The sequence below is a fragment of the Phaenicophaeus curvirostris genome, chromosome 1 (genome assembly GCF_032191515.1).
Source record: "Phaenicophaeus curvirostris isolate KB17595 chromosome 1, BPBGC_Pcur_1.0, whole genome shotgun sequence".
Lineage (NCBI taxonomy): Eukaryota > Metazoa > Chordata > Aves > Cuculiformes > Cuculidae > Phaenicophaeus > Phaenicophaeus curvirostris.
In genome coordinates this window covers 33,139,798-33,164,609 of record NC_091392.1, presented here as the reverse complement: position 1 = coordinate 33,164,609, position 24,812 = coordinate 33,139,798, and the positions used below count along the sequence as shown (strand labels likewise).

The 24,812-nt window shown below is 37.8% G+C and overlaps 1 protein-coding gene across 1 annotated transcript in view; it reads left to right on the top strand.

The window, feature by feature from the left end:
* LRIG3 (leucine rich repeats and immunoglobulin like domains 3) overlaps window positions 1-22,847 on the top strand; it is a 40,406-nt gene extending 17,559 nt beyond the window's left edge. The window contains exons 4-19 of the mRNA XM_069852172.1: window positions 1,842-1,976; window positions 2,619-2,762; window positions 5,331-5,474; window positions 5,768-5,911; window positions 6,327-6,470; window positions 7,810-7,890; window positions 8,545-8,616; window positions 8,995-9,066; window positions 11,624-11,787; window positions 15,252-15,572; window positions 16,115-16,396; window positions 16,919-17,371; window positions 17,582-17,740; window positions 18,535-18,678; window positions 18,759-19,034; window positions 21,782-22,847. Coding sequence (XP_069708273.1) covers window positions 1,842-1,976; window positions 2,619-2,762; window positions 5,331-5,474; window positions 5,768-5,911; window positions 6,327-6,470; window positions 7,810-7,890; window positions 8,545-8,616; window positions 8,995-9,066; window positions 11,624-11,787; window positions 15,252-15,572; window positions 16,115-16,396; window positions 16,919-17,371; window positions 17,582-17,740; window positions 18,535-18,678; window positions 18,759-19,034; window positions 21,782-22,026 — 2,980 coding nt within the window. The 3' untranslated portion in view covers window positions 22,027-22,847. The remainder of the gene's footprint in view (window positions 1-1,841; window positions 1,977-2,618; window positions 2,763-5,330; window positions 5,475-5,767; window positions 5,912-6,326; window positions 6,471-7,809; window positions 7,891-8,544; window positions 8,617-8,994; window positions 9,067-11,623; window positions 11,788-15,251; window positions 15,573-16,114; window positions 16,397-16,918; window positions 17,372-17,581; window positions 17,741-18,534; window positions 18,679-18,758; window positions 19,035-21,781) is intronic.
* Window positions 22,848-24,812: the final 1,965 nt, after the last annotated feature.

Here is a 24,812-nt window from a genome sequence, read left to right as displayed (position 1 = left end):
CCTGGTCTGTCTCAGGTAATTTGCCAGTTAGTTTAAGTGCTAACCTGAACGCTGTATTTGGTTCCATTAGGTCCAACTAAACTTTGTAATACAGGGGCTATTATCCTGCCAGTTGTGAGGAATTTCTGTTTTAAGGAGCAGTGCTGACACAAAGACAGCACTGTGTAAGGCATCCCTATAACTGAACACTTTCACGCTGCAATTTAGGAGGTGTGCAGTTCAGGAAATTGCTGGCTTCTGCTGCAGCACACTTACTGCAAGGAAAATTTTATTCATCACTCAAGTAATTGGCAGTTTTAATACCTTGTTAGTAATTACCTTATAAACAAACTAATGCATAAAGGCATTATGAGCTGTTATCTAACTCACAGTGTTGTTTGGCTGATGGAACTGACACATGGTGGTGATGTTTGTTGTTGTTTTTTTTTTTTTATTAAAGTAATTTGTTTTCACTTATTATAAATACTTACAGCTAAGAGTTAAAAAAATGCAGTGTTATGTCTCCCAAACAGCCTAAGGAATGAAGCATGATACAGGCGCACTGTTGGAGGGGCTGCAAGGTCACATACTCGTTCCCATGTGTGGTCAGAAGGTCCATTAATCCAACTTCTGATTCAGTTTTTAAATAAGGGCTTTTTTTGTCTTGAGCAGTAGTCCTTCCGCACACTTTGAATATGTGAGGGTTGTCCATGCTGTCCTAAATGTGTGGTTTAATCTTAAATCCAGAGCAAGTGTTTCCAATAAAGGCAAACACCTTCCAGAATCAACGTTCTTACTGATAGTTTTACTGCAGTTGCCTTGCCTTCAATCTCTAGGAGCTGGGGAGAGCTCCTACATTTTGATCATTCATCATACTAGGTAGAGAATGTATCACAGCAAGAACTCACTTGAACTTCTCAAGATAGCAAGGATCATTTCAGGTTACAGTCATTTCATTACTTGTGGTCTGTTTTCCCCACTGTACCATTAACAGCTAAGGAATAACCCTGCTAATGTTTCTGATGTGCATGTATGATTCTGTACATTAGGTTGCTGGGTATGAATGTGAAACAAGATTGCTGGAAAAAGTACGTTTGATTGGAGGTAAAAGAAGAGGTGTTGCTTATAGTAGAGTGGGATACCCGAATCTTTAGATGGTTGCCTGTTTTTTGTTGTGGAGCTGGGTGTGATGCTTAGCTGAAGTTTAACCAGACATGAAGTCCAGAAGCTCTGTAATGAGCTATAATAAGCACAAATTTTCTTCTTTACAAACTGAAAAGTCTACAGTTGAAATTCTAGGTATAATTGCAAAGTTTAGAATGTCTTTCTGAGGGGGTGCACTACCATTTGTCTCCTCTAATCTAGCTCTGTTTTTATGGAAATTCAGTCTGACTTTCACTTTGTAGGAATTTTCAGAAAAACAAGACACAATGTCTAGCTACTACGATGTTAAATTGATTAAAATAGAGAACAACTCTTACGTGGTTTCATTATAATACTGTGACAGTGTTCAATGCAAATACTAGATATTTAAACTGTTTAGAAATAGGTGATCATATGAGTTTTATAGCTTGTTTTAAAAGCCCTGAATTGCGGTAATGGGATTATAATGCCTTTTTTTTTCCATCTTGTTTCCTGGTAATATGTTTTAAGAAGTGTTGATTAACACATTTGTTTAAAACATTCCAATTTAGGATGGCTAGAAATAAACATTATGTCTAGGGAACATACTATATTGGTTTTCTTTAACTAGAAATTCTTTTCAAGAGGTGGACTGAAGAACTAACTTTTGTCAGTCATGTGTAGTTAACAAGTGTTTACTTTGGAAATGACAGTCTTTTGACTACTGTCCTAAATTTCAGGACCAGTAACAAGATTGCCAGCATCTCATCTGAACATCTAAAGCCGTTTCAGAGTCTAGAAACTTTGGACTTGAGCAACAACAACATATCAGAGCTAAAAATATCATCATTTCCATCGTTGCCACTCAAGAATCTGTAAGTAAAACTTAATATTACTTTTTTTGCTTTCAGGTTACTTTCAAAAAACCGCTTGGAAAACTTAGATTGGCAGCTATTTGTTAAAGTGGTAAATCTGTCAGTTAGACGCACATTAAATATTTATTCCTACTTTCACCTGTTGCATTTAACATAAGCTGCTAATTTGAATACATGAGTTGTTGCAATGAGATGTTTGAATTCATAAAATGTGAAGGTCATTATTTTGAGATGAAACAAATTGGTGTGTCTCTTGAGAGAAATAATTATTTACAAAATGAATTTAAGTTTCCCATGATTGCGCTAGTCTGGAGTTATGTGGAGTTCGGGGATCTTTTTTGAATCTACCTTTATCCTTATTCAATAATACTGCAATACCAGAGCTGTACTGAGAGAGATTAAAGTAATGGGGTTGCAGCAAGCTGTGTTCTGCCAGTAATTTGCTCCTGCAGAGTAGAGCAAAATATCGGTGATGAAATACCATTTGACCATATACTGAGCTGTCAAGAACTCTAATTAATATGATAAATTAAATTCCATTTATCAAGGAGTAGGCAGCACAAGAGCTTTGTGTCTCACTACTTGGTATTAGGAATATATTAAATAACTGTAAATTTAACCTTCTAGACATTGTTTCAACAGGTACATTAACAGTAACCGAATAACCTCCATGGAGCCTGGTACCTTTGACAATTTGTCTACCACACTTCAAGTATTGAAACTGAACAGGAACAAAATTTCGGCAGTTCCTCAGAAGATGTTTAAACTCTCCCATCTGCAGCACCTGTAAGTGCAACCTTCAGTTGACTAATTGTTTTCAGGTTTTCCAAAGCACTGGCGGTGCTTGAACTTTAGCCTTTAATTTAACCAGAGGCAGAGTGAGACAGATGCAAAAAACCTATTACTACAACCCTTACTAACTGCAGCTTTGTACTGAACAAAACTAGTCTTATGTATTGATGACATGTGAATAGTCTTTGTTTGAAATTGTATTTGCTTGTTAAAATTAAAAAAAAAAAAAAAATCCTAGAGGGATGGTAATAGCAGTATTCCTGTAAGAACATTGGAAAAATACTAAGTGAAGTAAAGTTACGTAGATCACAACAGAAATCTCTTATGTATTTTGTGCTTTCGCAGTGAAATGAAGGGAAATAATTTCCTTTTAGAAAGTATGGCAATAAGCAATATGCCTGAGTAAATAGACCTCCATCAGCTTCATTCATACAATGCTGTCTGTAAATGTTTTACCTAAGAAGTAATAAAGTTATTTAATATGGAAGAGGATAGAGAAATAACTTTTTCCTTTTTATTTTATTTTTTTAAAAAAACAAAACAACTTAGAGTGCAGGAAATTGAGAAGAGATGGGCTAGAACTGCAGCTTGTCAAATCCTGAATGGTTATTTTCCATATTGGATAGTGATCCTAGTAGAATTTTTGATCTTCAAATTCAACTGAAATTTTGGAAGTTGTTGATATTCTTGCTTAAAAAAGTTTTTCTCATTCAGTGTAATTGGTTGACTGACCGAGTTAGAATCATAGAATCATAGAATAACCAGGTTGGAAAAGACCTACCAGATCATTGAGTCCAACCATTCCTATCAAACACTAAACCATGCCCCTTAGCACCTCGTCCACCCGTGCCTTAAACACCTCCAGGGAAGGTGACTCAACCACCTCCCTGGGCAGCCTCTGCCAGTGCCCAATGACCCTTTCTGTGAAAAATTTTTTCCCAATGTCCAGCCTAAATCTCCCCTGGCGGAGCTTGAGGCCATTCCTTCTTGTCCTGTCCCCTGTCACTTGGGAGAAGATGTCAGCTCCCTCCTCTCTACAACCTCCTTTCAAGTAGTTCTAGAGAGCAATGAGGTCTCCCCTCAGCCTCCTCTTCTCCAGGCTAAACAACCCCAGCTCTCTCAGCTGTTCCTCATAAGGCCTGTTCTCCAGCCCCCTCACCAGCTTTGTTGCTCTTCTCTGGATTCACTCCAGAACCTCAACATCCTTCTTGTGGTGAGGGGCCTAGAAGTGAACACAGGATTCAAGGAGCGATCTCACCAGTGCCAAGTACAGAGGGAGAGTAACCTCCCTGGTTAGGTACCAGTTAGGTAGCTAATCTGCAATGAAGGTAAAAAATTTGTGTTATCAAATGTTCAGAGGAGGAGTGTGGAAAAACTAAAGGCTGTTCTAGCTGAAAGTTCTTCACTGCTCATGCACATTTAAACACAGGAAGAGGTTTCTGTAGCATATATTTTTATTGGGTAGAGTTCATATCAGGCTACCAGAGGAAAGCTTAGTTTTTGTAAGTCTGAGACTCAAAAATAATTGGTATGATTATGGAGACAGAAGTACTTTGGCGTTTGCATCCCATGGGGAAGTAAGTTCTGGAAGAGAGGATTCTTCTTGGTTTGGTAGGATACAGGTTGATAGGTCTAACATCTTGAAGGGGCAGATGAGCTCTCTATTTGTGTGAGGTCCTTTTCTTAGTATTGTCTAATCCTGTCTCCTTATACTAGATATCAATCCTTGCTGAAAAATGTAAGTGTTGATTTAGGAAATTAGAGCTACTTTAAAATTCAGGGTTCATTTTGATTTGTGCCTGTAGAAGGCTAGACTTCCCTTTTCACGTAGCTCAGAAAGTCAGAAAGCTATTTGGATTTGGTGCAGGGTTTGGAGTTAAAGAAGACCAAAGCCAAGAAAGTTTTATGGAGAAAAGGAAAATAGAAAGTATTGAGTCCTTGGCCTCCAGCTAGTTATGCCTTAAGTCCCAGTATACGCATGGATCCCAGCTTCTGACCTACAAGGGATGTGCATAGTGGCAGAATTACCAAGACCACTTGAGAAGGAAGGAAGGACTTAGGCCAGACTAGTTGTGGAGAATGAGGGAGGAATGTGTAATGAATGCTTTTGACTCCAGATTAAGAAAGAGAAGGATCATCCAGTATAATTAATTTTGCTTGGTTATCACGACTAAAAAATTTAAATTTTTATTTCTGACTGATTATGGATTGCAATTACAAGCTAAGCTTAACAGCTCTACTGTTGGATAAATAGCAGGAATTTGATTTCACTTTTGAATTTGCAAACAAGTCTGACCATGGCATTCTAGATCTACAAAGATTCTTCAAATCTGAAAATTGGGGAACTATCATATACTTGTCCTCAGTATCAGAGAGGTAGAACAATATTAGCATCGTTAAACATAATGCATTACAGTAAAATGTTTGATTTTTATTACATCTTGTCTCTGTTCTTTTATTTGCAAGAAAAGTATTTAAGTAAGGTTTGTTTCCAGAGAGGGAAGAAAGTTTGTTGGCCTGCAGATAAACTGCTGTAACTAACTGTAAATTTTATTGATGCAGGGAACTGAATCGCAACAAAATTAAAAAAATAGATGGGCTTACTTTCCAAGGACTTCCAGCTTTGAAATCATTAAAACTACAGAGAAACGGGGTTACTAGGCTCATGGATGGTGCTTTCTGGGGCTTAACCAACATGGAAGTATTGTAAGTATCAACTTTCTGCTAGTAGATTCTGCTGGTAACACGTTAACTAGAATGAATAGAATTGCTTGGTAAAGATTTTTTTGAATTAAATTGTTGTAGTGTGGTTTGAAAAGCAGTAAGCAGTCATTAGTGAATATGTAGGACAGCACATTCTGAATGCATGTGTACAACGCTGAATGTAAATAAGAGGCTGCAGCTATCTAGCCAGTATCATGAAGTCAGATGTGGACCTGTGGTAAAGGACACATGCCAATGAGTTTCTGAACCTTATGTCTGTTTATATGTGCTTGTAGGCAGCTGGACCATAACAACTTAACAGAGGTAACCAAAGGCTGGCTTTATGGCTTGCTGACGCTGGAGCAACTCCATCTCAGCCAAAATGCCATCAGCAGGATCAGTCCTGATGCCTGGGAATTTTGCCAAAAACTCAATGAACTGTGAGTAGCTTTTATTCTATTCGAGTTTTGAAGGCCAGGTACGTGCCAAAGCATGAGCTTCTTACCACTGACCTGTGAATTTTTCATAACAAAGTTTCCAAGGTGACAACAATTTTTTTTGTACGTGAAACAGTTAGATTTTGTTGAGAAAAGTAAAAGCCAACTGTGACTGCTTTGTTTCACTGTAGCAGCTGTACTAAAACTGTAACAGTCATTTTCAAAAGAAAGAAATTAATTTTGCAGTAATCTGTGAATTATAAGAAGCAATACACAGGTGTGTGGTCAAAAATGGTGTAGTAGTGACAGTTTTAAGGGAAAAAAATTCCCCCCTCCCCCTGAAGATTCATCGGAGTTGAACTGAATAATAAGCACTGCAGCACAAACATTAAAATACATTTCCTCTTTGAATATGCAGAGACTTGACGTTCAATCACTTAGCAAGGTTAGATGATTCGAGCTTCGTTGGTTTAAGTGTGCTGGTTGGACTGTACATTGGAAACAACAAAGTGAATTACATTGCCGATTGTGCCTTCCGGGGACTTTCCAGTCTACAGACTTTGTAAGTTGACAAATTCATTTTTTAAGGTCAAAAACCTTAAGAAAAACTCCTAGTGTTTATAACTTTTTTTTAAATGAAATATACAACAACCTTTTGTTAACCTTCCTGGATCAGCATATGTTATTCTTAAAGTAGGGTTTTTTTCAGAATAGTTGGGAAAGGGATGAATTCCTCTTTCATTAAGACTGTGCACAATGGACGATGGTAATTATGATACGAACTTTCAGTAGCATTAGTATGGGAAAGGCATGCCTTCATTTGAAGGCAGCAAGCAGCACTGCTGCCCTCAGCTTTAGGGATCTGGACCATAGTTGTGTCTTAACTGAATCAACATTTTCTCTCATGGTAGAAGTAAGAAGGCAAAACTCAGAACTGCATTACTATGGATACTGATGCTTGTTTTGTGACTTATTGCTTTAAGCATTTGGGCATTTTTGAACTAGCATTTCTTAGTGGAAGAGGAAGAAAGGAGTAAACTAATCTAAATGTGTTCTGCTTCATTAAAGTTTTCCAGCTGTGTACCATTAACCCATGTGTTAGCCAGATGAATGGAATGGTTGCCTTTTGCTCTAGGCTTTGAAAAGTATGCTAACGTTTTTCTTTCAGAGTTTTGCTCATGTACTTGCTTTGAGCATCTAGCAGTACCTAAGAAAGGTGCAGTTCAGGAGGGTGTATGCTATGTATTTTAAGTATACTGAGAGATGTAGATCATAAAGAGAGGAAGTCAGAGACTTGTGGAGTGCCTATGAATTAAGTGTTAGACTTTTCCTCGTATATTTTTTTTTCCTCCTTTAGCACTACTGTGTTGATTCTTTGCTGACACACAAGTTTCTTCACAAATCCCCAATACCTTTTGCTTTACAGATAATTAAGCTAATATGGACGTTGTAGGATGTAAAAGTGATTCACTTATTATAAATCACTGTTCTCTGTGATTTCATATTATAAGTTTACGAAGATACGAGTGTATTTTGTTTCAAAGAGGCAACAATTGATCCCTTCCCTTCCCATGATGCTCCTTCTTTTATGATAGTCCTGTATCTCAGTACCCGCCTAGGGGAGTGTGGGTTTGTTTTCTAACAATTCTTAAAATTGTTGGGTTTGTGCTCTTTTTAATTATGAGTGGAAAAAGTACTAGTAGTCTTAGAAGTTTCACAGTAGTTATTGAAATGAAATAGATAATCAGGAAAAGCTTCTCTTAAACACCAAACAAACAAACCTTAAAGAAACAAAAAGCTAACTTAGAAACTGTTTTAAATAATACATGCTCTTGAAGGAATACATACCTTGTTCTTTTTAATAGCTCTTGTGATTTGATTTTCCCTGCCCCCTTAAACAGGGATCTGAAAAACAATGAAATATCATGGACTATTGAAGATATGAATGGTGCCTTCTCTGGCCTTGATAAACTTAGGAAACTGTGAGTATTGCTGCAATATTTTTATTTCAGCATTCCTTAAAAAAATAGCTTAGATTATGTGTGTTTCAAGTGGCAAGCCAAACACTTAATGATGTTGTGTTTTGTATAGTTGAGAGGTTTTTTTTCTACCTTATCATTTTGTTCTCTATAAAACGTTCCTTTTCTAGAAAAGAAATTCCAGATTTTTTTAAGTCAACCTTGATCTTAAATATTTTAAATATTACTAATATTTATGGAAACATTTTTCAGAGAATGAAGGTTTCACATAATAGGAAGTAATTAGTGTATCGTATGACAAAGGCATAGTTCCAGGGATAGTCTTTGATAAAGCAACATCCAATGGAAGTAGCTTCATTGCACTGAAATTTTCAAATGCACATCTATGAAATAAAGAGGTGCTTATGTGTGTAGATTTAGAATAATCCTTGTCACTGAAGTCTAATCATTAAACATCTTCTCAAATCATTGTATAATCTAGATGTTTGCTCAAGGGGAGTAAGTGGATATCTTTTAGAGGCGAGACGTTTTGCTGCATTGGGGCAGGTTGGATGGTGAATGTTAGTCACAGTTTAGAAATAAATGCCAAAAATGCAGTTGTTCAGCTCAAATTATGCTTCCATTTTATTGCATCTCTTTTAAACTTATATTTTTCAGGATACTCCAAGGGAACAGGATTAGATCCATTACAAAGAAAGCATTTTCTGGTTTGGATGCACTTGAACACCTGTAAGTGGTAGCATCTCACATTTAAACTGACGTTGGAAAAGTGAATTTTGATACTAATTTAAATAAAAGTAGGACTAACAAGCGTTCATATGACTTTGAATGAAGTACACTTGCCCTGGTTGCTTCTGTGATCTTGAAGTTTCTTTTATTTTGGAGTTATGCTGATACTATATGCTGATTATTAATTTTGGATTTAATGCAGGGAGTGTTATGTATTAAGCATACTATAAAAATTCTTAATCCTGTCTCTTTAGTTTTTGAGCTAGGGGATGATTTTTATATCACTAAGGTAGAAAACTATTCCTCGAGACTTAAATACATTCAGTTTAATAAATTACTCTTTCCTCCTCCAATTTTATTTTTCTGTTTTTGTCCTAGAGATCTAAGTAACAATGCAATTATGTCAGTTCAAGGAAATGTGTTTTCACAAATGAAGAAACTGAAAGAATTGTAAGTTTCTATCTAAAGACATCACTTCTGTTTTATATATAATCCATATAAATATATAAGTAAAACCCTTAAAAAATTGTTGCCTGATGCAGTGGTAAATGTCTGTTGTAGTCTTTCTGAAGTCACATAAAAAGTGTATGTCAGTGTTTTGTCTTTTTTGTTTTTGATGACTGTATTTTTGATGTGATGACTGTTTTTAAGTGAGATACTGTAGGAGAGGAGGCATTTGGCATCTTCAGTCCTTATTTTAAGTTGGCTGACCTCTAGTAAGTATTATATAAGGGAGACTTTATAATGTGCTATATGAACAGCAGTGCTATCATGGGCTAAAACTTACTGATCTGTGAAATGCAGTGCTGTAATTCTTCTGGAAAGACCTGTTTGTCAGTGCTTGCAATTGAGTCCTTGTGTCCTGTAGTAGAAAAGGGTTAGATCTTAAGAGAAGCCATGAAGTGGTCACTGTGAAGAATGTATTCTTTTAGTGCAGTTTTGATTGGGTTTTTTTGTCCTCTTATCCTCTTCTTCTGTTGATCAGTGCTGAAAAACACTGTCACTGTTCCCTGCATTTTGAGCACAGCTGATTCTTCCTCTTGCATATCTTATGTCTACTCTATTCATGTCAGACTTCTCTAGTCACATGTGTTGTCTTGAGCTTCTCTTGTGGATAATCTGTCAAGAAACTAGCGAATAGCAAAAACATGCTGCTGTCATTATAAGTAGGAACTTCCTGGGGCTTGTTTGGATCTTTTAATTTGTGCTTTCCAGACTCCCATCAAGTATTACTCCAGTGGATAGCTTCCTACCTCACCTTATGAAATTCCTTCATGTTGGGTGCTGTACAGAAAGTAACAAAGAGCCTTGCGTATTCATAGAATCATAGAACAGCTTAGGTTGCAACGTTCCTCAAAAAGTTGTCTATCCCAACCTTTTGTGGAAAAGAGAACCAAGATAAGATTATCTAGCACATTCTCCGGTCATGTCTTGAAAACCACCAGTGCTGAGGACTCCACCACATCCCTGGGGATGTTGTTCCAGTCTATAATTGTTTAGTTTGCAAAATATTTTTCTTGTATGTAGGCAGTACTTGGTTCAGTCGAGGTGCAGTTTGATGTAATCCATGTCCTGGTGTAACTGCAGCTGTTCTAGAAAGCAGTAACCATGCTTCTACCCGTAGCCAGGGATTTTCTGCCTCTCCGTTTTCTTGAGTTGAATCTGATTGTATTGCTTCATTGCTAAACTCACTCAGCTAGCTCTGGGGCAATTGCTAGATTTGGCACAAGAGAAGCAGTGGAAGCACAGTGTTGACAGTTAGGGATTGATGCAGATGATTTGAAGAGTGATCAAATGTGATGGAATGACAAACTTAACATTGCTCCAGGAGGTGTAAAATACCATAAGGTACCAGACTGTGAACACTTCAATGAAATAACTATTGAAGATTCGTTGGGATTTTTTTTCTGTACATTTCTTGACACACTTGATAGACATCCATTATTTCTGAGGAAGATGTAGACAGATGGTAGAAAGTAGTTTTCCAGAAGTACGATTACCTAGTATAAATTCTCATCTAGTGATTTTATTCTGAAGCCCCTAGAAGGTAAATCTGAAAACAATATCGCAGATACCCACTGCATTGGGCTAGCAAAAAAGGCTGTAGTTTCTCTGCCTCTTAAGAAAAACAAGAGTTGGCCCCAGAACTTCAATGAAAGATGACCCATTTCATCTCAATGTGAACCAGTGAGCTGGTATCACTAGGTTTTATCCATGCAGTGTCAGTGTGAGAAAAGAGCACAGAGATGCTCTTCCTTTTCTTCAAGAAAAAATCAAGAATTCTTATGTCTTCATTTATCTTTAAAACTGTTTCTCTCTCAAGAACAGGTAAGGTTCGAAGAAGGGAATTTTATTACTGTGTTTTTCAGTATGGGGCTTTGAGGGTGATTCTGAGTTTTCAGCCAAAACTGAAGTTTGTTCCTACTTCAACTCCTGCTTCTAGGTGCTTCATAGAATATAATTTGCTTTCTTACTCTCTTTTTCCCCTCTATGAATGTAGGTATTGACTTAGGTTAGGCAGGCAGGTAACCAGTTCTGCATTTGTTATTTCAACAGTTGGCTATTCTTCGTCTCCCTAATCCTGTTCTTAAATATCTTATCAGGATAAAATCTGACTGAAAGGGAAATGAGGGAATGAAGTTGTCTCAGATCTTTTTGATGTTAGCTTCCCAAGCACCTCCCATTCTGGACTGTTCTCCTACCTACCCATTCTGTGTGTCATACTGCTGGCTGTAGTTTTGTAGCCAAGACAGTACAGATATGCTTGCCTGACTGGCCTCGTATTCGTAGCAGAAGCCCCAGGTTCAGGTTAATATATTTGCTTTGCAGAATGTAGGAGTCATGACAATGGCATCACAACATGTGAGCTAAATAACATTGCTGTCTTATGATACATGTATTTAGCCTAAAAATTTACTTTTGTTACTGATGTGTGATCACATAGATCTGTATTACAAACAGAAAAAACCCAAGCAAACAGTCTTTCAATGTAATTGCTTTTTCTTAGGCACTTAAACACGTCAAGTCTCTTGTGTGACTGCCAGTTAAAATGGCTACCACAGTGGATGTCAGAGAACAACTTCCAGAGCTTTGTAAATGCCAGTTGTGCCCATCCTCAGCTGCTAAAAGGGAGAAGTATTTTTGCTGTCAGCCTGGATGAGTTTGTCTGTGGTGAGTATAGGCTCTCTTCCTCATGTTGCTGAATGCTTTGATTTTTGTTGTGGCCTCTTATGTTTTGATTTCTCTTATAAAATGGAGAGGATTTAATATTTGTTTACTTCCTCTACTCTGTTCCGAAACTGTGATGTAGATGCTCAGAGCTTATGGCTTTGTACAAGATGGAGAGTGATGATTCTCTGACTTTTATTTCATGTACAGCTTGCTTATATAGTACATAACGTGCAAGGGAAAGCTCAGTAGTTTGTGGTGATACGTGTATATACTTACAGATGTAAAAGATAGATATTGTTTAGGTAACCATAATTTTTGAGACGTATTTTGGCAAACTTAAAAATGAAATATTTGGTTTGGATGATTTGTAAATTATTTTCATACTTCATCAGTCTTGAGATTGTTCCAGAACTGAGAAAATTTGAAGGTAAAAGAGCCATAGTGGCCTCAGCTCTGACCTTTTTAATGCGTGCTTGTCTGTTTAAAAATTATTTGGACATGTAAGTTATTGCCTGTATGTAAACTGTATTTTGAGATATCTGATACCACAGTTATGCTACTGATACTTTTTATTTCAGTACGCCAGATAGTAAATGCTACTAAAATAATTTTACTTTAAGACTTGAGAATTAGAGGTGGTAGCATCTACCTTAAAAATGAAATTTCTCTGTGTTTAGTAACATTCATTATCACCTTCATGTTATGTTCTCTATTTAAAGCAAAGTGTAGCTTAGCATTCAGAGTAAAGATGTGTCTTAAAAAACTCTTATACATTGGTGCAAACTTTGAAATTATCAAGAAATTAAAAGCTAAGTGGATTTAATGTATTTTGTTGCATACATTCTATTTTTCTTTCTGGAGAAAATTCATACTTCACATTCTTTGGAGACAAAACACTAGCCATATTTGTGTTCTCAGTAACTTTCCTCTAATGGCAAATACAACTGCTTAATTTTTACTGTTGTTACTCAATAACCTTTTCTCGGTGGGAAGGCAACCACAGAATATAAAACGACCTACAAAGATGTTGTTTTCTCCCTTCCTATTAACAGTCTAATGTTTAGTATATTAATGTTAAGTAAAGAGTATATGATGCACAATCTAGCAACTGCTGAAAAGGAAAAATTGACATAACGCAGGAAATCACAGTTTACCAGATATCTAATGGAGTATACATGAAGACATCCTTATTTATGAGAAACTCATTTTGGCAAGAAATTAAATTGGGGGGATTTGAATATGCATCTCTTATTTTTTAAGCCATGGGGGATCATGATCTTTCTTTGAGCTGCTGAATGCCATTTTTAATGAATTAATTCTAAAACCTTTAAGATACATTAGCAAAAAGGGATGTACTGAGTTGCTACATTTAATATATAAAATAGTTGTCATACAGAAGGAAGTGGAACCTCTTAAAACAATCAGTGAGTGTTTCACTGTTTATCAGATCTTTAGTGTGCCATCACCAGACATTTGGTATACACAACTTGCCTTTTGAGTTTACAACAGGAACCTTTCCTTTCATTGAATTTTCAAGAGAAGTGTGTTAAGTCCTGTCTGAAATTAAAATAAATCATCAATTGCATATAATTTATATGAAATCCTGCTAAGTTACATTTTTGAAAACAGCTAGGATATAGGAGGGAGTAATTCTAAATTTATTTAAGGAAAGCATATGCTAGGCAAGGGTTCCATATCTGTGAAACTAAAAAAATAGAAAGTCTGCGTAACTTGGGCTTACTAAGCTCACGTCTTTCAAGCTGAAATAAATCATGAGACATTTCTGAACTAAAGATAATTATGGAAGAAAAAAATAGAATAGATACTTTTTTGACCTGTATCAATTGTTTGAAGTTAACAAAATGATGTTAAGGGTACCACCTAAGTGATGAATAGCTTGTTTTCTATTACATAGTAGTCAAGAGGCTTCTGTAAAACGAGAAATATATTTCTTGGAGTGTGTATGTCTGTGAGTATACGTGTTTATATATCTGTGTGTATATGCGCATGTGTTCTTGTGATATGTGTATTCAGATACACGCTCAAGTTACTCTGTTCTGACAAAACATATTGCCAGTCTTATCGCAGAGGGTTCTTTTGTGTTCTGTAGTATATACTTGAGTGACCTTTTCATGCCCCTCTTCCTGCCAAATAATTAAGATTTTAAAGTAGTCTGTTATTCCATTAATAGTACAATTAAACCAGAATGAATTATGTTCTCCTGTCCTTTCACACGGCTAATTTAAGTATTTACAATGTTTTACTTACTTTCACTGACTTTGCACAGGGATAGCTATCAACTCAATTTGCAAAGGTATAGTTTGTCATGGAGGACTTAGAACATGTGTATGAAGTATGAAAACCAAATGGTCAGGGAGACTCTTACAGCACATGCTTAAGGTCCCAGATGGGGGAATTCCAAGTTGCCCTGTCACTGGAGCGCGGCTCCAGAATTTCAAGTGTTCTACAGGCAGCTCAAGTTCAGGCTGTCTGCACATCTTGTTTTCTTTTGTAATGTGCATTGTAGAGGTTCTTCAATGAAATTACACTTTGACCCTGGTATGTTGTTTGCTAACGGATGAGACATAAGGAGACAAAGGTAAAACCTGACTCTGCAGTACAGGCAGGGTCTGCAGTAAGGAGTAGTTGGGGGCCAGAGCATTTACTGCAGTGCCTATGAAGTTTGGGCACGTGTCTTTGTCAGGAGGTATCTTGAAAGTCAGGAACACACTAAGGCATTTGCTTTTGAGAGACCGAGTATTTAATCGCCCACTCCTTTTGTACATGCAGTGTACATGTAATTAACGGAATCAGTACTTCAGAAAACAGCTAATTCTGTAAACTTGCAAAATTGTACCTTTAAGGTAATTTTCCAATAGTAAAGGGTCCTCCAGAAACTTATCTCTTGAAATTCCTTTGTTTTGTCCTGCTTAGGGAATTTTTAGCACTGCTGTGTTTGTAAGGTGAACCAAACAGCCACAGATCACTGGAATGACTTTTGTACACGATTGCGTTTTGTGAGTTTGAAGGAAACCCTCGACTTCTAACTTGCAGTTTCTGATGGCAGAAGAAGTATGCTTTCAATAAAGTAAAACTTACAGCAGCCTCAGGTGTTGTAAAGATGAAGGGTAGGCTTCATGACTGACATTCAGAATAGTTCTTACAAATGTCAGGGGGTAGTTACCTCCTCTTTAGTGCTGCTGTTGAACAAACTGTACACAAAGTCTGCTTTTAAATGTGCTTTCTCCTCAATAAGAGATGTCATAAATATGGCATCTTTAAGTGCCCTTAGGCTGGCAAAAGTTTAAATGAAAGTGTTGTGTATCCATTTTATAAATACTTATCTCACTTCTCTCAAAGCTGTAAAACAAGTCTTACAAACTCTTTCTAAAGAGTCCTTGGGCCTCACGTATATATATATTTTTTTTAATCTTCCTCTGTTACTTTTTCTCCTTTCTGTGCAGATGATTTTCCTAAACCACAGATCACTGTCCAGCCAGAAACACAGTCAGCAATCAAAGGTTCCAATTTGAGTTTTGTATGTTCAGCAGCCAGCAGCAGTGATTCTCCAATGACTTTTGCATGGAAGAAAGACAATGAATTATTGCAAGATGCGGAAATGGAGAATTATGCACACCTCCGGGCACAGGGCGGTGAAGTGATGGAGTACACTACTATCCTTCGACTGCGCAATGTTGAATTCAGTAATGAAGGGAAATACCAGTGTGTTATTTCAAATCATTTTGGTTCATCCTATTCTGTCAAAGCTAAACTTACAGTAAACAGTAAGTATGTTACTTTTTGCTTGTGGACTTAGAGTAGAATGATTTTAATCAAGATATGTAAACACATTTCTTTCCATTCTCATCATCTGTGTCTTTTAGAAGATCCTTTAATAAACTGAGGTTTTTTTTTAAAATGTTTCTAGTTCCAAGATCACCATTCAGTTTTATGTCTGGCCCCATTGTGCTGAACTATATTATAGGAAAAAACTAAATAACATGCCCATTTCATAGTAAATCTGACAAAAGCTATGTAACAAGATGGAAAAACATTAATCTTATCTGCAGGGGAGGAAAGTGTATACTCTGTTTCAAGGTACTACGGAAAGGTCATATAGGAGGCCTTTAGCAGAAATGAGATTTTGGTCTAGGTGGTCTCACATACTTCACAGCTTAATCCCTTTCTTTTTTGCTAGCTACTGATAAATTTAGGTTTTATGCTTCTCCCACTTCATTGGGCCCAAGAAGGGTGTTAAGAATATGCTGTGCAAAAAATGAAAAGTATGTTTCATTTATTCATTTTGGTGTCACTAACTTTTCTTTAGTGCTGCCCTCATTTACGAAGATCCCCATGGACTTAACCATTCGTGCTGGGGCAATGGCCCGTTTAGAATGTGCTGCAGTGGGGCATCCAGTCCCACAGATTGCTTGGCAGAAAGATGGTGGAACAGACTTCCCTGCAGCACGCAAGAGGCGCATGCATGTCATGCCTGAAGATGATGTATTCTTTATTGTTGATGTAAAGATTGAGGACACGGGTGTTTACAGCTGTACAGCTCAAAACAGTGCTGGGAGTATTTCAGCTAATGCAACACTAACGGTACTAGGTAAGACATTGGCAGTCCTCAGTGTCATGCTCTTGAAGAACAGAACTATTACTGAGCACTTTAAAATCACCAGCTGATCAAAAGTGGCATTGTTGTGAAAGTGCTCTATAGAAATAAAAATAATTCTGAACTAATTTGTATTGACGCATAGATTAGAAATATGTATTCCCAACCTCAAATCACTATTATAATGCAAAATAATAAGTTAGTTATGTTTCTCAGTGTGTACACAATGTCAATACACTGTTTTTTTTGTTTAGAGACAAAAGACTTTGTTTAATTTTTAATTTCCTGATATTTTGTTAACCATTTTTAAGCTAATTCTCTGCAGTTTTGGGCATGTATGGTTTGGCTTTTCTACCTTCTCAGGTAATCAAATGTCCTTTCTGAGAATGAGGTTAAGCTTCATTAGACCTTACCGATGCATTTAATTTAACTTCTCCTCCTGAAATGTGAAGGAAAGGGACACGTTGCTATTTGTGCAAGGTCATTTAAAATAAAAGGCTTATGCTTTCTTTTCAGAAACACCATCATTTTTGCGGCCTTTGCTGGATCGAACTGTAACTAAAGGTGAAACTGCAGTCTTGCAGTGTATTGCTGGTGGTAACCCTCTACCCCGACTGAACTGGACTAAGGATGACAGCCCTCTTGTTGTAACAGAAAGGCATTTCTTTGCTGCAGGAAATCAGTTACTAATTATTGTGGATACAGATGTAGAAGATGCTGGGAAATACACTTGTGAAATGTCTAATACGGCTGGAACAGAACGAGGCAACATCCGTCTTAATGTAATTCCTACTCCCACCTGTGATTCTCCTCAAAACGTTGCCCCATCACTGGATGAGGATGGGTGGGCCACAGTAGGCATTGTGATCATAGCTGTGGTTTGCTGTGTGGTGGGCACTTCCTTGGTGTGGGTGGTCATCATCTACCACACCAGAAGGAGAAATGAAGATTGCAGCATCACAAATACAGGTGTGTAAACTGAAGATTTGCCTTGAAAAAGCAAAAAAAAAATGTTTGTGGTTGCTTTGCGATGACTTTATTGTAAGAACATCTGTGTGCTTTGACTTAGTCGGAAGAGTGAATTGCTTGTTACCTTCAGCACTTTGCTGACAAGTTCCAAAATACTTCTACAAATTCTGAAGTATGCTGATGGTGTTTGTGTGTTTTGCTTCCCCACAGATGAAACAAATTTGCCTGCTGATATTCCAAGTTACCTGTCATCCCAGGGGACGCTGGCTGAAAGGCAGGATGGATATGGTTCGTCTGAAAATGGCAGTCATCATCAGTTCTTCACGTCTTCCACGGGAGGGTATTTCTTGCAGCAGAGGGACAGTAATGGTAGGTGCAAAATGTTAAGCAGATTTTCCATGTTGTTGGAGTATCTTCAGTTTGGCTATTGTCTTTGTAACTAATAGTAATAACACTGAAGAAACATCTTCACTGAAGTTTGAGAGTGTGTGGAATTTATTGCTTGGGACTGCTTTAATGAGATAATAACAGAAGTGTCCAAATGACATTATGGCTTTGCTTAAATCATGAAGTTTTTCTCTGATCTCAAGGGTAAAATTAAACTGATGCTCAAATTTCGAAAGCAAGCAGAACATATCCAGCTTGGGAGGAAGGGGTTGGGATTGAAATACAGTCAGAAGTTGAGGCAGATGGGAATGCAGCAGTGGTGAGGTAGTTCTGCAGCTGTAGGGTAACGAGAAGAGCAGCCTCTTTGTGAAGCAAGAACCACAGACCATGTCCACAGCTTTCGGGAACAACGGAGCTGAAAGTCAGTACAGCTGTTCAAGCAGCCAGTGATTCCTCTGACACTGGACTTTCTCATTAGCATGCTGCTCCAAAAAGTGGCTGTGTGATAGAGCATGAGCCTAATTTCCAGTACTTTAGAGGAGTGAAGTCGCTGGTTCTGATCCTTGTAACAGAGTTTGTTCTGTTATCCAGGGACTGTATAATGAAGCAAAGTGTGATACATTCTCTGTCGGCTAATTAATTGAACACTTGCTAGAAGTGGAGTTCTTATCAAAAGGTTAGGTTAAACCTCAACAAACTCTAAATACATCATGAAATACAGTTGAACATACGGGGTTCTTAAGACCATATGCTGATATGTCAATTTTATTTTTAAGGCATTTGCCATCTAGATAACGGCAGTGAAACAGACTTGGATGGTGGTGCAGATCCGTTTCTATCACAGTATCTGGGAACTTCAGGGACTTTGTATTTAAAAGGAAACACATATGTCTCTGAGGCCTTTGAAGCATACAGTGCAAGTAAGTTGGAGGGGCAGGAAGTCTTAGTTCTAATTTGATTTGTGGTGAATCTCTGTAAAAACAATTTTTCTTTTTCTTAGACTGCAGCCCTGACCAAAGAACAGCATGCCTGGACCCTTATGAGCCTGGATATCCAAAGAGAAAGGAATGCTATCCATATTCACCTCCACTGGAAGATCCCTTTGATCCATGTGTTGGGGTAACTGGGATGCAGACTACGAGTGGCAAGTTGACTGACTCCATTTATACTCAAAATGAAGGACCTGGACTGAAAAGCAGAAGTCTAAACTCGGACACGTTTGATTTGAACAGAAGTTTGGACCCCTCATCTATTATCAGTCACAGCACTTTCATGAGTATGTTCTACCTCTAGCTTTTTATTCAAGCTGCTGATATCCTTGCTGTCTCATTTCCTACTTCCAACACTAAGCAAAACCGATTTCCCAGCTTTTTCTTTCCCACTCCTACAACAGGTACTTCTGGAGTAGTGTTTGGATGCGCGTATAACAAGCATTGTGAAAAAGCTAGTTTTGTGCAATTCTGTGTGGGCTTCTCTTTGCAGACGTCTCTGAATTTAGTAAAATATTACAGCATGTGGAATATAAATACTTTAGAAAGGAGAGACAGGAAATAGCTGAGGAAAGGCAGTTCGAGAGTTGTCCTTGACATTTTGCGTGTGTTCTTCTCTTTTTGTTTTCTTCCTCCACACTTCCTCCCTGAGTAACGTGGAATGCTGCAGTATCTATTTTTTTGGGTCTTGCACAACTGTACTGTATACGTGAGTTTGCTCTCACTCCCCTGCGATGCGTGAGGACAGTTGGATGCCCTGGAATTCAGGGTGGCCTCTGGATCCTACCAGGAGTTAGCCCGGAGATAGGTCCTACCTTATATTACAAAGGGTGCAGCTTGGGACTTGGTCAGAAGCAGAACTGACATGTATCAAAGGAGTCTACAGATCAAACGTGGTAGTTCAGTGAGGTGATTTACTTCTTGGTGTAACTGTGAGACAGTAACTTCTCAGTGTAACACAGTGAGATAGAACCCTTCAAAGTAAGGCATTGTGGAAAATGCCCACTCTACCCCTCCTTTATCTTCTTTTCTCATAATGTGTATGACAAAAGAGTTTCTGAAACTTAATTCAGCATTTATGATTTTAATCCAGATTGCAGGGAGAGGTGGGGGGAAGGAGAAAAGTGTCTCTTGGCCTTTGAAGCTCCCTAAATTTTGGGTGTTGGTTTGGTTGGTTGGTTTAAAACACATGTAAATCCACATACTGCTTTGATCCCTGTGGTATCTGAACGTCAAGTACAGCCCAGGTACTATGGATTGTCTCCCAGCTGGTGTGTCAGCATGGTTCATCAACGCCTGGACTGCTGGCTCTGTGAGGGGACTTGGAAGAATGTGCATCACCGAACTCTTTGTTCTTAGGGGTGGGGAGGGAGGTACAAGCTCTGAAGTTTTCCCCCTTTGAAAGCCAGATGTTTGGACTGTAAAACTTTGCAGATGCCATGACATCTGGTAGAAGCCTTGGGACTACACACATTCTCCTGGCTGCCTGCCACTATTGCTGTGGTAGGACTGTGCAGATAGGGTTTTGTCATATATCTCCTGCAGAAAGTAGTTCTACTTTATGTGAGTATGCCCAGGAATTAATGCAACCTCAAGCGCTCATATTCCCCTTTCTGCCCTAAAAATCTATGTAGAGCTACTTATTTCTTTGACCTACTACCCCACCCAAGGTGCATCATCATTGCCTTGGACACTTCGTAATTATTAACCCTCTTCATTTAAAAAGCTTATGGTTAGATTTTGGAGGTAGTGGCTGTGGGAGAAGTCTTGATAGATTTCTTGTCTTTAGTTGTGGGTTTGCTTCTTCAGCATCATTGTCTTCAAATTCAACCCCCGTTTTGCCTCTACCATCACAGTGAAGGCAACAGCTGGCGTTAAGATCACTGTTTGTGCATAAGCCAGAAAGTTCACACCTTGGATTTATTTATTTTTTTTTTTAAACAGGATTCATTTGTAGCTTTGGTGCTGTAAGGCATATCCTTTCATATTGCGTTAGGAGCAAAATTGCTCTGCGGGTCACTGATGCAGATATGGACCTTGCCCAAATCCATTTTTAGTAACTTCTCAGATTACAGTTTTACTTGAAACCTTTGCTTCTGGCAACTAAGCAAACCAAGAAGTACAGCTTTCTGGGTGCAAAATTTATTAGTGACTGTAGTGATAAATTATTAATAAAAACTGAGCTCTTAAAAATCAGCCTGTGGCACGTTGTCCTCTGACAGTAAGACTTTCGATTGTCACTTACAGACAGTATGATGACCAAATCTTTCCTCAGTGAAAAAAGGGAAGACCATTCTTGCAGAGGGTCTGATGCTAACGCCATCTCAGGGGTGAAGGGTGACAGGCACACTAATTATTTTCTGGCTAGTGAATCTAGATAATTATTAATAACGATTCAACTGAAATGCCGAATTCTCTTTGGGCTACATCTGTTCTAGCCAATTGTGGGCAAAGAGCGCTGTGAGTGGAGAATTTGGCTGGCGGGGCCTTTATTATTAATAGGAAATGCTAGCCAGAAAAATTATTTTTTTAGCATTTAGATTGCACAGTGGGAGGATGTTGTATAACCCTATACATGTTGGGGTTTTCTTTTTCTTTTTTTTTTTTTTTTTCCTGAACTGCATGACATTTCATGTGCCATTCATTCACTGAAGAGCAAAACAAGGAGCCTGTTCTGACTTCTGCATTAGAAAGTGTCGTGTGGTATGTTTACAGTTTGGTCTGTGTGCCCACCTCCCCCCTACCCAAAGAAAAATGGGCTTGGGAGTATTCATGAAAACAAAAAGTAATGAAGTTGCATGTTGCTACACATATACTTTGGAAATGTTTGCAATGTCTCAGGTGGCAGAAATCCTGCCTTATGCTTGTGATCACATGGATATTTTCTTTTAAGGGGTAAAATAACAGTTCAGTAATATCTAACTGGTGAACTTTTGCTGTGTTGATCCTTGGCTTGCATTCTAGTGTATAGCCCTTAGTGAGAAACAAAACTGTTAGTATTTCTGTACTTACTTACTCAATTACTGTCTTTTAGGAACATTTGGAAAGCCTTTATGGAGGACTCAGCTGGACTCCCTTTCAAGTTGTAGACAGCCAGCAAATGACCGACCAAAAACCTCCCATAATAATCCTCACGCTTCACTGGACTTCTATGCAGAGGTGGACGAAGATGGAAAGGAAAGAACAGTTTCTAGTGGAGAAAATAGCATATATACTTACAAACAGTCCTTTGAAAACTTTAGGACTTCTACTTTCCAGTCCTGTGATTTGGATACATAGCTCCTTTTGTACCTGCCATTGACTTCTGGAACCAAAGAAATACTTTGACATACTACTACCTCAATGTGGAATTCTATTTAAGAAGGGAATAAGGAAAGGAAGAAGAGAAGAAAGAAACCATGTGATGCGATGAATTCAGAACAAATAAATGCATTTTTAATCAAATAAAGCCTAATTGCCAAAATGCTCTATGTTTTGTACAGGGAAAACGTTCCTTATAAAAATACTATATTTCTAATTATTTTATAGCTTTGTTTTATGCAAATAATATCTTTTGTAAATTAACGGTGTAAATAATATGTATTTCTACATCAGACTTTGTTTTGTTGAAATGAGTAGTGGTCATTATAATTTTGTACTGTTACCTGTACCTTTTTACAAATGGAAACTCCATGCTATTTGCAGGTATCATGCATCTTATTTGCACATTACTTTTAATAAAATATGCTGCAATGTGGTCTCTGACCCATGTTAGTGTGTGAAGATTGAAAAGTGTACGTTATGTTTGCAGATAGAGGAACGTTGCGTATTTAGATGCCTTCTTTTACATGTCTGCACCTTTATTTGACTAAAAGCTGTGTCTCTGGATTTGCTGTGTTAAATATGCTCAGCTTCTATGAGCAGGTGTGGTCCTGCCACAGCTACTATTGGCTAGTAAGGAGGGTTAAAGCTATTCGTGCCAAAGTAAGTATGCAAACCTTCCACTTCAGGGATTCCCACTATCAGATATGTTTGCACACGTTCTCAGTTTTCATGTGTGCAAGGCTGTGGTACCAACAATCTGCATATGCCTGTGTGCAAATAGTGTGCAAGCATCTGGTGGAGGATATGCACAGGAGATAGAAAATGTGGTGCTGCCAGACAGGCATCCAGTGCCCTTCTTCACTAAAAATCTTGATATAGATCTGTGTAAGTGGCTTAGTTTTAAGTGTTTGCCAAATATGCAGTGCATGTCTGAGTCTTTGCTTTCCCATACCCTTTTCTCCCTCTTTTTCTTCTGCAAGCACGTCGATGTTCAACACGAGAAGGTAATCCAAAAGCAAGATAATGTTTTCTTTAGTTTAACTCATGCTTCTGTTCCTTATTCAGCTGTGCTTTTCTGGTTATAGATGAGGTCTGTGCTTTATTCAGTTGCTCATTCAAGTTGAGCAATTATATATTCTTGCTGGATTGAATTTGCAGTAATGAACTCAATGCCTTTATATGAAGTCAGAGAAAAAGGATTTCTTACTATTAAATGTTAATTAAAACTAAGTAGGAACATTTTTTTGGTTTTCTATGTACATATGCCTACTATTTTAAAAAGCTGTGAATCCTGTTGTCATCACTGCACTAAAACAGCAAGACTCCAAAATGGTTAATGTTACAGGACATTGGCTTTTTCCATATGTCTACTTTGAAGGTGCAAACTTACAGGGTTGCCAAATTGCTTCTTTTAAAGTAAATTAAAAGCAGCTGTTAGAGTAGGCATCACAGACATCATGGCTTAAGCTAGATTAAAGGTTTTGCTGCCTGGTGTAGCTGAGCTAAGGGCTTTTTGTTGTTTGTAGGCAGAAACCTGGTACCCAGATTGCAATGCAATTTCCCTTTAATTTAGGCACCAGTATTAGAGACAGGAAGTTAATCCTTCCTTAGTCACTGGTGGTCTAAGGATAGAGAATGGATTTTGCGTGCTTTAGTTGATAGTATTGCCAGATTTTCTGACTCTTATGTTAATTTGTCTTCATTGCTGCCAGATGTGCTGATGTGGTGGCAGGCATTGATATGGATATTTGATTATAATTAAGTGCACTTTGAAAGAGATTATTTTTTCCCAAGTTAAGCACATACTATAAGTCAATAAGGTAAGAAATCTTAAATTGGATTAACCGAATAATTTTTTTTCATGTGTTGTGTCCCCCTGTCGTTCCCCCCCAGTAGCTTTTTTAGGGGAAGGAGAGCTGGGGGCCCTTATAGCTTGTGTTTGTGACCAGACATTGCTTTTTACCTAAGAAAACAAAAGAAAAGTTGAAAACAGTAAGTACATCTTCCATTCTGGAATTAATGTTTATGCTTAAGACTGCATGTTAAAGGTCCATCATGAAAAAACAGCTTTAAATTTGTTTTCTGTAGCAGGGGGAGTTCGGGAATGGTGGCAGTGTAATTTCATTCCGTTTTAATCTTCTCCCTTAAATATATTTTTTTGGACTCTCTGTTGGAGAGCATAAAGATCCTAATCTCCCAAGGACATGGATCTCTATACCTAAATAAACATTTCAGGGTCAATGACTGAGTGTTACATGCTTCCCATCAAGTTTCATTTAGCATCCTAAAAATACAAATGAGGAGAATTTTATTTGATTACTTAAATGCCCAGAAATGGATGTAAATGCTCCCGAGCACTCTTTTCCTACCAGTATGAGTTTTCATGTTTAGTAAGTTGTTTGTACTTAAATACAGCAGCAATCTGTAAATTGCAAGATACTTAGAGTGTCTTAATAGGTCTTAAGACCACTGATATAACCAATTATCTTTTTTAAAGGAGTGCAAATGTTTCCTTCATCCTCTCTCATTTTTTATTTTTTCTTTTAATTTATTTTCTTTTTTATTTTTTTTCCTTTGCCCCTCTGAAGATCCAGGCATTAGGGAGCTGGTAGTTTGATATTTACAGAGCTGAAAGCTAAATCGCAAGTTGATGTGATGAGGAAATAAATTGTGTCCAAGACTGAAAAAAGCTTACACTGCATCTTGGAGTCCTAGAATGAGAAAAAGGCATTGCTGAGTGTCACAGGGTTTTTACAGCTAGC